This window comes from Poecilia formosa, unplaced genomic scaffold (assembly GCF_000485575.1).
Source record: "Poecilia formosa unplaced genomic scaffold, Poecilia_formosa-5.1.2 Scaffold3, whole genome shotgun sequence".
NCBI classification, from domain to species: domain Eukaryota; kingdom Metazoa; phylum Chordata; class Actinopteri; order Cyprinodontiformes; family Poeciliidae; genus Poecilia; species Poecilia formosa.
The window spans coordinates 6597733-6611011 of record NW_006799942.1 but is presented as its reverse complement, the minus strand read 5'-3'; the positions used below and the strand labels follow the sequence as shown (position 1 = coordinate 6611011).

Sequence of the window (13279 nt, the reverse complement as noted above, 5' to 3'; positions counted from 1 at the left end):
TTTGAGTAAGACTGTAGATGTTTGAAAAAATAGGGAAGATAGGAAACAGATTCAACACGGAGACAAGGAGGGACTTAAAACAGTGCTTGTTTCCTTAGGGCCATGACCTAGTTTGGACAAGGAATAAGAGTGACCACATGTCTAAAGAAATGAATTATGTAAGTACAGGAAGTTTCTTTTATTTCCACAAACTGGTGCATGCCCTGTAAAATAAACAAAACTAAGCCAAATGGATACAGAAACAAAAGGAATTTGTCTAAGAACGTGTTTTTCTGACAATAAAAAGCAATCATTTATAATACGCACACTGCGTATTACTCAAGAAAAAATAAAAGGATACAAAAACACAAAGAAATGTATAAATCATCAGCTGTCCAGAGTTGGAAACATTTTTGTCCATGAAGATTTAAGAGTAAAAACAAACCATTATATTCTTTAAGCCTCTTTATTTTATTTTTTACTCTGTTAGGATAATAGCTAACATTATGCAACTGAGTCACCGAGTTGTTGTTAACACCTCATTGCCTGGCTTCGTGTTTGTTATATTAAGCTTCAAGCACAACTTGTTGCGAGACTGGGAAATGCTCTTAGTGATTTAATAGCGATCAATAATTCCTGTCTTCTGCTTGTGAACGTCAAGCATTCGTGTATATGCTTTTAAAATATAAAACTTTTTATGGATTGGCTGGCAAGCTAAAAGATGCTAAAGTCCTCCGCTGGTGCTTGGTAATAAAAGCCAGTTAAACAAACTGCTGTGGGCTTCATTGATTCCACAAATTAATATGATTGGATCTCAAGAAAACACAGGAATGGCGTGTTTAAATTATTATTAGTTAAAACGTGCATCTCCGGGATGTAATGAGATTTTGAACCACAAAAAGGGAGCCACTCCTTTGTACTGCCGCAACATGCTAACTAAGGCTGAAAAGTCAATGATCCAATCAGCTGAAGGAACTTAGAAACAGAACATTCTGGCCATTGGCATTAAACAAGCACCTAATTCTAACGTGTTATATTATCATAATGATGCTTCTTTTAGTTTGTAAATTGTGACCGTGGTGCACACTTTGGAGGGTCCAACGTTGGTGCCAAACTAAAGGCCTACTTCAAAGTTTTAAAAAAACTTGACTGATTGTTTGGCACATTCAGCTTCAGAGCTCAGAGCTGGGAATGATTTGGTTCCTGTTTTACTGCCAACTTCTAGTAATAAGAGCCAATCCCAGTGTATTTCTTTCCACTTTCTGCGATCAAACTCTAAATCACCATAGAGGATGAACAGTACCATTCTTCTGGTCTAATAAGATCTAATATGCGAGAAGTGATAATAAACGGTTTCTGTCTACAACTTTCATGGGATTTTATAAGTGTGGCAGCCATATTGGATGCTGGATTAGCATCCAATATGGCTGTCTTTCAGACAGTGAAAGACCTGTGGCTTTCACTGTCTGAACTGCTCTTATCTTCCCACTGGGAGTTAAGAAAAAGTGTCAAAGGAATCCTCACATTTATCATCCAAGTTCAAAATCTAAATCGTCGAGTCAAGCTGGATGTTTGTTATCCTACAATGAATGATTAAAAAACACATTTTTGAAATAAATAAAACCTTCATATTAGTTGAGAAATACCATTACCAGTTCAAACCTGGATTGAGTTATTCTACCCTGACCACAGATTTTTCAAAAACGCTTTTCTACAAGAAAACAGGAATTTCTAAGTTTTCTGAAAATGAAACTGTGTGCGTACCTTAGTGTAAGGGTTCTCCATCCAGGGCGGGTACGTGGCCGTGGCCTCGTTGGAGTCCGCCTGGTAGTAGTAAAGGTTAAAAGTTTCTTTGCAGCTGCGGTGGTGCGTGCTCCTGGACGAACACTCCATCATGGTGAAACGCAGCTCCACGTAAACCTGAGAGGCGCTTCGTCTCTGGATGAAGCCGCTGCGCAGCCACTGGCTGGACGAGCTTTCCAGCTGGCAGATCTGAAAGGTCCTCACGCTGTTGTTCTCCTCATCCAAACCGCTCACTTCCTCCCACTGAGACTGAAGAGAACAAAAGGTTGTCAAACACAGTGTTAGAAAAAATAAAATAAAATAATAAAAAAAAACATGCTCTGACCCAGAAAACCAGTGAGCAGGTTTAAAAAAAAAAAAGAAAAAAAAGTGGTGTTTACATAACTGGTCATAATAAAATCTACACTAATCCAAGTCAGGCTGCACATCTTTTCTGGCTCCTCTGTGCTACACCTGCCGGAGACCTGAGGGAAAAATCTGGCCTGCTGTGGATGTTGATGCAGCCTAAATTTGAAATTGGGTTGTTAAATCATTCTTCCCACTGAGCTGCATCGCAGCTTGTGGGAATCCAAGTCTCACTTGTCAAACAAGGCACACTGCTTCCCGTAGCATCCAAGACAGAGATTTCACACCGCAAACACATTTATAGACTAAAACATAATCACGAGTGTGTAACAGGCAAAACCTCTCCTCAGAAGTCTTCATTTGTTCGGGAGCCAGCCACAACGGCGAAATGCTTTAATGTTTGACTTCTGAGACAACAGCAAACATGTTCACCATCGCCGCGTTCCCAGGAGCGCAAATCAAGAAAGAAATTAACATACTTGAGGCGAAATTTAGCAGATTTGCTTAAACGCGAGGCTCAGAAATTCGGTTATGTAAATATGTAAATCTTTAAAAATCCATTTGCACATGATTTGCGGAGGGAGGCAGAATGTTGGTCTGAATGAGAGGAAAGCACTCACAGGCAGGTCTAAACCACTTAAAGGAAGAAACTCCCTCCAGATCAAAAAAAAAAAAAAAAAAAAAAGCCTAAACACTGTAGGAAATATAGTCATGCAAAAAAATTAAGACTGCTAGCCAATTTTAAAATGTCTTTAGAGAGTAACATAACCAAACAATTTAAACTAAAAGGAAAGATCTGTTTATTATGAAGTGTAGTTAAAAGAGGCGATTTTTAGACAGGAAAAAATGAGAACAGCCCCACAATTTAGGCTTGAAATGGCTGAAAATCACACACATCAAGAGCACATAATGAGCGCTGCTCAGCATTTTGAAGGGAGTTTGCTTAGACGTTTAGTAAGGTGAGTTCCTAAATTTAAGGTGACAGTGAGCACAACGCAGAGACTTAACGAGCTGTTCGAGGCCGCAGGAAAGAAGATTGTAGCAACTTATGTCTTGTAAGGGATTTAAAGAGGTCTCAAAAGTGACTGGAAATTACCTTTTTTATTTTATGGAAAATGGTCGACAAAATACCGGTTTAGTAAAGCATGTAGGTGGAAGTGTCATGGTTTGAGGGGTGCAGCAAGACAAGATTCACCAGGAACCCTGCTGTGCTTGTTGAGATTATCTGGAAAATATTGAACGGTGCAATGTGACAATGACTGAAAATATATTTAACTGCACCAAGCAACGGCTGAGAAATAAGAAATGGAAAGTTCTGGATTGAGAAAATATCCAAATCTTGATCTGGATACATGAAACATGCTGTATCTGAAAGAAACTCTTTAAGGTAAAACAAATAAAACAATTGTTTAGACATTACTGTGTGATCTTTTTCTAACTAATTAATTAATGTCCTCACTGACTATGTGTCATGCAGTGACAGAGTTCAGACGTATTTTAGAAGACTACAGAGTTAAACAGTGGATTTATACTGATAATATGATTAAAACTACTTTTTCCATGAAGTCGTTGCACGGGAGATTCGCTTGAATCTAATCGAATTTCTCTGGTATCACTTTTCAAATAAAGCAACAGAAAACATATAACAGGAATGGAATTATGTCTCCATCTGCTACATTGAAGAGTATCCTCTTCCTTTTCCTTTAATACTAAAAATAAAGAGCCATATGGTAACCCTCTGATGCCCACACCCTTTGATGCAGACAACATGTGGCATATCTCTGGCTCCTGTTTGTCATTACTACCTAAATCACTGTTTTGTCGTCTTTAATGCTGATGTAACCTTAAAAAAAACCGAACAGAAAGCTGCCACGTCTCTGTCAACATGAGGCTTTTTGATGAGCCGCTTCACATGATAATAACTGTGTGAACTATTTGGAGGTTGTCAGCATGTTGTTGGTTTCCGTCTCAATCAAAAGAACAGGCTTACCCCGTCTTCCATCCCCCCCCCACATCCACCAGCATAAATCTGACTGGTTTTCTTCAGAGGCATCAACGAGTCGAGCAGTTATGGCCACAGACGCTGCTGGCAAGCGAACCGCTGCAACCACTCTTCAACTGATCGAATTACAAATATGTCTTTTTCTGGCGGGGGGATCCAAAACTGTGGGCAGCCAGTCACTGCGACTCCAAGGTTGATGGGATATATCAAAGCATCTGCTTTTCATATACTGAAACGGCACATTCAGACTGATGTTTCCTTTAGTCTGTCAGTGGCTGCACAAGGAATTTGTTTATGACCGAAAGTAACAAAGAAACCGCTGGAGGCCGAAGATCCGCACTCACCGCTGGGGTCGTGTTGAAATGTACATAGCAGGGCGACGGCGGGGTTACATACCTCGGATTTGTCTTGGGAGAAGATGGTCCATTTGAGATCCGACGTCTCGCTCTTGGTGTTCATCAGGACCTCTGCGAAAAGACGAAAGAAAATAAAAACCCCACAAAACTATAAGCAGCGTGAAATGTACAAATGACACGTATAAAACTGATTTACATGCAGAGAAACAAATCAAAACGACAGAGGGAACATATTTCAAGTCCCAAGTTCTCTGCCAAGTACGAGCCGCGGCTTATACTAGGATTAGGGCGGAAGATGGAGTTTCACCAGTCAATTACATCAACACAACATTCCCACTAGCCTCAAAATTGTCTTTACTCTAATGTTTGTTTTTATTCCCCTACGTCCCCCTCTGTTCCCAGCGGCCTGCTGTGCCTGTGGTCACGCTGAACCCGGAGTGAGGAGCCTGCGTTTCTCCGTGGAAAGCACACACACACACGCGCACACACACACACGTACCGAGATTTAAGCCCTTCCGGTCACAATCTGTGATTACAATGGGATTGATTTTTTTTGGTTTGCTTTTGAGAGGCATGCAGCCAAGTCCCAAACAGTCTGTGCTGCTCTGCAAAGATTCAGTATCCCAATAAAACCCGAGACCTGAACCGCCTGTAACGCGAGCCACGCGCTCGGTTCTTCTCATCTGTTTTCCTCCCGGCCGTGTCGGCACACCCGGACTGGTATTTACACTGATGGGGAGAGGTTTCTGTCACACGCTGGCTTTTAGGACCTTACCTGTTCTCCGAGGGAGCCTATTTCATAGGCCGGGGCAGTTTGCTTTTAACCAATAAACAAGATTTAATGCGCTTCTGATCAAGGAGAGCACCTCCATGAAAATTGATTCTGGGGGAGCTGCAGGTTTATCATTGAGGTTATTAGGGTTCTGTGTTGAATTAGGTTACGTATATATGGCCCGATAGTGAAGTCGGCATCTCATAACCCCACAAAACAACGCTCAGCACAGAGACACTCCTATAAAACACTAAATCTACCTCTGTATTTAAAAAAAACTGTTTTATTGATATACTATCTCAGTTTTGGCTTCTAATGTCACATTAAACATGTAGGAAACCTAAACTCAACAACACCTTTTGGTTTTTTGCTTCTTTAATAAAAAAACATTCTAATTTGTAAAGAAATAGCTTTCGGCTCTTCCTTACAGTGCTGTTCATTTATTTTCAAAACGACAGATTAAACAATATTAAAAAAAGGGAATCATTAGTTGCAGCCTACAGTATAGAAAATGACTTGCAAGTGAAATATTTTTCATGCCACATTCACAGACGGATGGCTGCGACTTCCAGTGTGATAAACTCTGCTGCCAAAGTCATTAATGCCTGCATAGTGTATTAAGCCGAGGATACACCAAGAGCGCACAGTACTTGAGAATATTTTGCACAACTATTCTCACCTAAAACCATTAGTAGCACTTCATAAAAATAACAGCAGCACACATACCGCAACTTTGTGGTGCTTTGTGAAGTAGGAGGAAGCCTTAGTCAGCACTTAAACCTTTACCCCAAATAAAATACGCTGGAAGCATGATAAGTAGATAATAATAATTAAAAAAAAAAAAAAAAGCAGAAAATGACCTTTCACTCAGATAAATTTGTCAGTTGCCGTTGGATCAAGACAGATGCTGTTTCAAGCTGATAATTAAAATAAAATAACTGTCATTTAATTATCAGGCTCCAATATCAAGGAGTTTGCATGCGTGGCTGGAGAACAGTGCCTTCGGCGTTGGACTCGACCAAACATAAAGGCGTATTCAGATTCTGGAGTTCTGGCTAAACACAGAAACACATCCAGGCCTCTCTTTCACTTTTCTCATCCTTCAAGGCAATGATAATGCGTCATTAAAAATGAATCAATACACCAAATAAAGCCGTCTTGCACAGCAGCAACTGAACTATTTCCCAGGAAAAAGAGCAGTGTATTAAGCAGACAATAGGTAATGTCAGCCATAAATACTTTTCAATTTCACTGTTTTTCCACACTTGTTTTATTGCGCCCCTGACAATTATCGACACCTCTGATATAGATGTGTGAAAAGCCCTGAAATAAATTCATCTTTTACAACATCTCACACTGAGAAATGAAGATAACCAAACCATAAATTTGACAGCCTTTATTTGGTGGGGGGGGGAATACATACAGTGAAATGTTTGTTTTACACAACGAGTGCTGCTGTAATCGGTGGAACCTCTACGAATTCATGTAAGATGACTCATTTCTGAACTAAACTTTATTTTTGTAAGCCAAGGTTCTTTTTTGTTTTTTTGTTTTAAATCCATGACTTCCTGTTAGAGCTGCACACGAAGCATTTAAGTGAGACAAAAATCTGTAAACGTGGCAAATACACAGTGTTGTGTCACAAAAACAAATATTGCTTTAGAATAAAACTTAATTACCTAGATGGCCCACTATAATAATTATGTTAGGAACTGCAAGCGCACTGCCAAGCTGTAAGCAATAGTTGACTTTAATCTGATTTTTAAATATAAATGTGGCATTTATTCAGGCTAGCACTGAACACAGTGGACATACACATAAGTAGCAATCCCAACAAAACTGAGCATTTTGGGGTTTTACAATCTATTAAGAGTTTATTATCTTTATCACAGAATGAAGAAAATTTCCACGATAAAGATAAACGATTACCCATCAACACAATTTGGTAGCATCGTGTTTTCCTATTATTATGCAGTCAAACGTCCAAGTTTTACGTGACAGAGTTCAATTTTCTCTTACACTCTTTAAAGTGTGGAAGACTGAGAAAGGCAGGTAAACAAGATGCATGCAGTGCTGGTCTTTATGAGTCAGGAAATGGCATGAATAAAATTGCTACCTGCTTGAATTTGCCAAACAAGGCTGGACAAATACCCAGGTACATCTTCCTCCCACACACAGTTGGGAAAACAGAAGAGAGATCCCAAAGAAAATCCGAAAAGCTGTTCTCTCTCTGCAGCAGACTAACATTTTAAAATCACAAAGACTCCATACACACAATTTAATTTAGGTCTATGCACGTCTTTACCAGGCGTGTCAATAACGGTGAAGGACACGGGAAATGATTATTTAATCCTGACAGTAAATCACAATTGTACTTGTTCTGGTGTCATGCATTTTTCACAACAAGACTTCAAAAATAGAGGCAATCCATCTCTATACTCCTCTCTCCCCACCGCACGCAGCCTGCATTACGTACATCCAGCTCTCTGCATTCCACCTCAGTGACATTTTTCCATCCACACCAGTTAACCGGGCTGTCTCAGGTACCCTGCGAACGAAAGCAATGACACAGAGTCGCTAATCATGCTTACAGGGCTGCATATGCTGCAGGTCTGTCATAGAATCACACCACGGGGTAAAAGGCTACATGAGATTGGACTCTAATCACTGATTCTTCCTTCTGTAATACCTGCTTCTTTCGTTTCCCTCGCTGTGTGTGTTGGTTTTTACGAACGAACAGCAACATGCATGCCTTAAAGCCTCTTTTCTACAAAACCACAGAAGCCCAACTACTTTAAAACAGCCACAGAAGAGGAAGAAAGGCGAGTCTGCAGAAAGCAGAGAGAACGACGGCGAGGTGGGTAAAGAGGATAATTGGGTGACAGATTTCAGTTCGGTGTTTTCCTTGCATATACTCTACTTTGAGGTCTCTACTGCATACTTATAAAAAAAACAACAAAACACTACACTTCACCACCTCAAACCTCACTGGGCGGACACCCCTTGACTCTGTCTTTGGATGCACACCTGCCTCGGTGTTCATTAGGGGGTGGAAAAGAAACAACCCACCCCGCAGGTACAGTAATCACTGTTTATCACTGCTCTATCATTAAGCTTTATGAGGCAGGATGCGTGAGCGCGAGTGTTTCTATGAGACAGCCAGGGCTTCTATTATGTGCTTGCACGGCCATGCCTTTCACTGGAGCAAACACGGCGTTAAGCCCTGGTAAGAGGAAGCCGGCTTTTCCCCCCGCATTCTTTCGACTGTGGCGGCCACCCACTGCCGGAAAACTGCCCCGGGTGCAAGAAAACGTTGGAACAATGGAAACTCGTCATCTGGCCGCATTTAACACCCAAAACAAGCGATTGTACAGTAATTACAGGACAACTGTCAACATTAAGAGACACTCGAGAAGTCTAAACTGATGCAGGCGCAAGCGGGGAGACTACGTCGGAGCTTTGAATTACAATGGTGGAAAACTATTACATGTGGGCCCAAGCCAATTTTTCTTCAATAGAGGAGAAACTGAGAAGCTGGTGGGTTTGATATCACAGCTGGCAGTGATAGCTTTATTTTAATTATGCAAAAACAAAGAGAAATCGTATTGGGTTTTCATTACAAGACAAGAATATAAAAAGTACATTCCCCTTAGAATCAAAACAAGACAACCTGAGTTCTGCACTTTTCAGATAAGTTCATTTACTATGGAAAAAGCTAGCTAAACCACCAGGGGTTTTAAATGTTAAATGGACTGTTAAAATGCTGGTTAGTGACCACTCAGAGCTTTACACCAGAGCCACATTAACCATTGCCATTAAGGTTAATCGGTGTCTCTAAATTGTTTTTAGGTGTGAGTGCATGCTTGGTTTGTCTCCGTGTTGCCTGTGACGGACTGGCGACCTGCACAGGGCGTACCCCGCCTCTCGCCTGATGACCGCTGGAGATACACGCCAGATGCCTACAAGTGGTTTTCGATGAACACAGGTGAAGCAAAACAAAAATAAAAAGTGTGAGTTAAATGGCACCGGATACACAGGATTTCTTGAAGTTGATTAATGAAGTTCTGCAACATTACAAACATGTAATTCGCCATTGTTGCTGTTATGTATAACGTGTTTGGGGTTATATGTCGGGTTAGAGGTTGGACTAATCAGCCAGTGTTTTCACAAGGGACGGATTTGCATCGTCCAGATGAATATGCTAGGGAACTACTTTTTACTCTGGAATCCGTTTAATAAAGAAAATAACGTTCTGTATCACATACACTGTTGTTTGTGTGTGGATGTGAGGCATAAACAGTCATTAACTTTCCTGGTTTAGTTAAAAACAACATTCCCATGTGAACAGGGCTTCAGTCTTTCACAAACGTACACCAACCAGAAAGAATATTTTTCTAAAAGTTGTAGATGAGCAAATTGTTTTTTGGCAAACGATTAGGGCATTATGGGTGTCGCTTTCAGAGAGTGTTCATGCTTCATGCTGTCAGACAGGTTCTACTGTAGTGATGTTTTTTTACAAGTCTGCATAGTAGGGAAGGGCCAGTCACTAGTGTCAGTTTTGATAATGTTAAAACATTCAAAATTTTCTATCAAACCATTCTTACAGTTTAAAATACCATTAATAAAATATTTACTGTTATTTAGGTAATACTTGTTTAAAAGAGAAGTTACCATAGAGGTGCAAACTACACACTAGCTAACCAAGCTAATAGTGACTCTATAAACACATGGGAAGAAATAATAATATTGTGTGCAATAAGAACATTTATTTAACATTGTTTGATGATTATGTTATGCATTTCTTTGGGTATTAATCGGTATGTACAATTGTCATTTAAGGTTGGACTTTGTATCAAAACCAGTTTCTGACTTAGACATGAATCTTTAGTGTCTTGAGATGTAAAAAAAAAAAAAAAAAAGACATCACCAAGAAACAGATCTGTAAATCACTTCCATGACTGCCAGTAATACGGTCTGGTGATACTGGGTTAATCACAGGTATATAAATTTATATTTAAACACACAATGAGGTTGGTTTGGATAGCTGTATTAAAAAACTAAATCATAATTTAAAAATTGATTAGCACATTTACTTGGAGTGTCTCGTCTGGTGTTAAAATGTTCTTGTTGATTTGAAACAGTGAAGTGTGATTAAAAAAGAAAAAAAAGCAAAAACAGAAGAAATCTGTGAGAAGGAATTCCCCCAGCACCGAAGACGCAGTAAACAAATCTCTTCAGAAATGCAAAACCTGACCCATTTGACATGAAACTCTTCTTTTAATAACATCTACTGTTCTTAACTTGCATGTTAATTTCTTCTTGACATGCCTTCTCCCTGCCCGTTTTCCACTCTCTGTGTCTCTGGAGTGTGATAGGGAAATTATAGGCCTACGAACATTTGGCCTGCTTCAGCTACAATTAGACCTCATTTTAATTAAAGAAACACAGTGCCAATTACCCTCATGCACCTATAGAGAAACAGAGACGGGGGGGATAATGACAAGGAGGAATTCGAGAAGGGAAAAAGATGTCAGAGGACTTGAAAAAAACAGGGGGAATGTTTAAAAATATTGATGAGCTGCAGTGGGTTTTAACAATATTACTCTCGACATCGAGAATGGCCGGCTAATGGAGAGCCAGGCTGCTACCACGTACGTCTGAACACCTTGTACTTTCCTTTCATTTTACATTTACCCAGAAAACGTGTGACTGACAGAAGCTTTTGTGCCATTTCTGCCCACAAATGACCATAATCAATACAAGGCACACACAGGGAAAGGCTGATGAAATACGAATCCGAGGATCATATTTGCGTCCATAACATTTTTTTTGTGCTCTCACCACTGCCGCCTGAACAAAACATACAAGAGAAAAACTTATTAGCAACGATTACCGTTTTTGTTTTGATATTAACACCGTATGTATTTTGATATGTCTGCTGTTCTTCAAAGAAGGCAATGGAAATCAACACGCAGGGAAGCAGAGACGGAATATAAAACAGCAACCATTATCGGCATGCAAACTGGCTCAGCGTGAATTCTCTGGTGGATTACCTGCTGTGTTCACACATGGGATTGACTAGAAACTACCTGAACTTTACACTTCAAAGGTAAACCTCGAACTGATACAGGCATTTGCATTCTGCAACACAGGCCTTTCTATGAAATGTCTAGAAAATGTTTGGAAAACTGCTTCCTCGACTACAACCTGCAGCTTAGCTTAGCTTTTGAAAACATATGGAAATGTTAAAAGTGTCCACCTATATCACGTTCTCATGGTGTGACAAGCTTTAGTTAAAAACACCACAGTTTTTAAGGTATCACGGTAATGGCACAATGTTTTAAATAATGTAAAAACAGAAAACCAAAATGCTGTAGGAATACGTTAATAAACGGATTACTACTAGAGGTGCGCAGGGATGTACTGGTGATTGGAAATGAGTGATTTTGAAGTTGATGGGATCTGAAAAACAACAATTCAGATCATTTTTTTTCTGTGAGAGAGCACGACTTTCAGAGCATAACAGGAAGGCTGAAGTATATTAGTGAGCATTTTTAGAGTCTACATTTCTAATTTAACTGAGTTAAGGATTTGAACTATTACAGCAAAGTTGATCTTTTAATCCTTTTGGACTTTTAAGATAAATAAAACATGCACAACTTGGAGATATGTGTAGCCTTTTGGATGTCTGAGGTAATGTACGGCTCTACATCCTCTGGTAAACACACAGGGAGACTGCTGTTTTCCTAAAACTAGCTGTGGCATCTGCTAAAATAGAAGTCAGTTAAAATGTCAACCCTGCAATCATTTTGACTTTCTTTAAAGCAAAGCTGTGGCTTTGTTTTTAGCAGCTGATCTCTCACACAGTGTGCCATCACCTCTGCTACTAATGAGATTAGGTCACAGTAGGAGGGCTGAAAATATATATTTTCAAAGTTGTTCTAATATAGTCCTTAAAGAAAATTAATTAGATTTTGATATATAGCCTTAAGCATAAAATATGGAACAAACGCCTGCTGAGTGTAAAAGTAGTTTCTCAGAGGCACAGAATAAAATAGCTTTTATTTTGGCCATTTTTGAACTGCGCTTTACAGAGTTATAACAGATTTAACAGGCGGGTAGACACTGCAAAACAGAGCTTGATGGTTGTGTTTTTTAAGAAGCACTTGAAATGTTTACAGAGAACTAAAATAGTCTTGCTTGTAAGTGGGAGAAGTATAACAAGTGTAGGACACCTAAATGGAGCAGCAACAGCTGGGGGAAGGGCAGCGGCGCTTTTCTTAAAACTGGACTAAATTCTGCCACTTGCAACTCATTGTAAGGATTTTAAAGCAGAATACCATGATGGAAATGTTTGGTGGCTTTGAATACCTTTCAAAAAACCTTGTGTAACATGATTCTGGCAACTAGATGACCTTGGGTCCACATTTTAAAAGGATTTTTCCTACTTGCATTGCAAAAAACTTGTTATTCCCTTTACATGTGTTTTATATTTCAATTCGTTGATATATGTCCTCACATACGTTGCATCAGGTCAGTGATCGAATGCCTCAAGTTACCATATTAATTCGTAATGTCTCGATTTATCCTCCAGCTATAACTCAGACTCCCCTGTTCATCTGGGATTCCTGCTAACAAATCTAACTCTCCAATGCTTTAAAATACAACATGTATCTATCTTCCAGTACCTTACGCAGTTTTGACAGCTCTATGTTTTTATGTTGAATAGACTGTACTTCAATAATTCAGGGTTTTGGGAAATGCTCTGATCTGCTTTCTCGTCAAGACTTAGGGCTAGGTTACGCTTTCCCAGCACTCCAAATCCAGACGTCAATTTAGGACACACCAGATATCAGATCTGCATGGAGGTGGAGCGTACAGTCGGCGTTCACAGCGAGGGGCCCGCTTTCAATGGAAGACATTGAAATATTGATTAAGATGGGGACGATGGCGCCCGATTTCAGACAGTCTCTCTCCAGGTGCACATTGACAGTTTGCACTCAGTAAGTTACATCAAAAGTC

At 39.8% G+C, this 13279-nt stretch overlaps 1 protein-coding gene across 1 annotated transcript in view; it reads right to left on the bottom strand.

Moving 5' to 3' along the window:
• Positions 1-13279, bottom strand: part of ephb4a (eph receptor B4a) — a 63053-nt gene that overhangs the window by 17425 nt on the left and 32349 nt on the right. The window contains exons 2-3 of the mRNA XM_007557484.2: positions 4526-4596; positions 1744-2031 (exon numbers count right to left, since the gene is read on the bottom strand). Of these exons, the coding sequence (XP_007557546.1) occupies positions 1744-2031; positions 4526-4596 (359 nt within the window). The remainder of the gene's footprint in view (positions 1-1743; positions 2032-4525; positions 4597-13279) is intronic.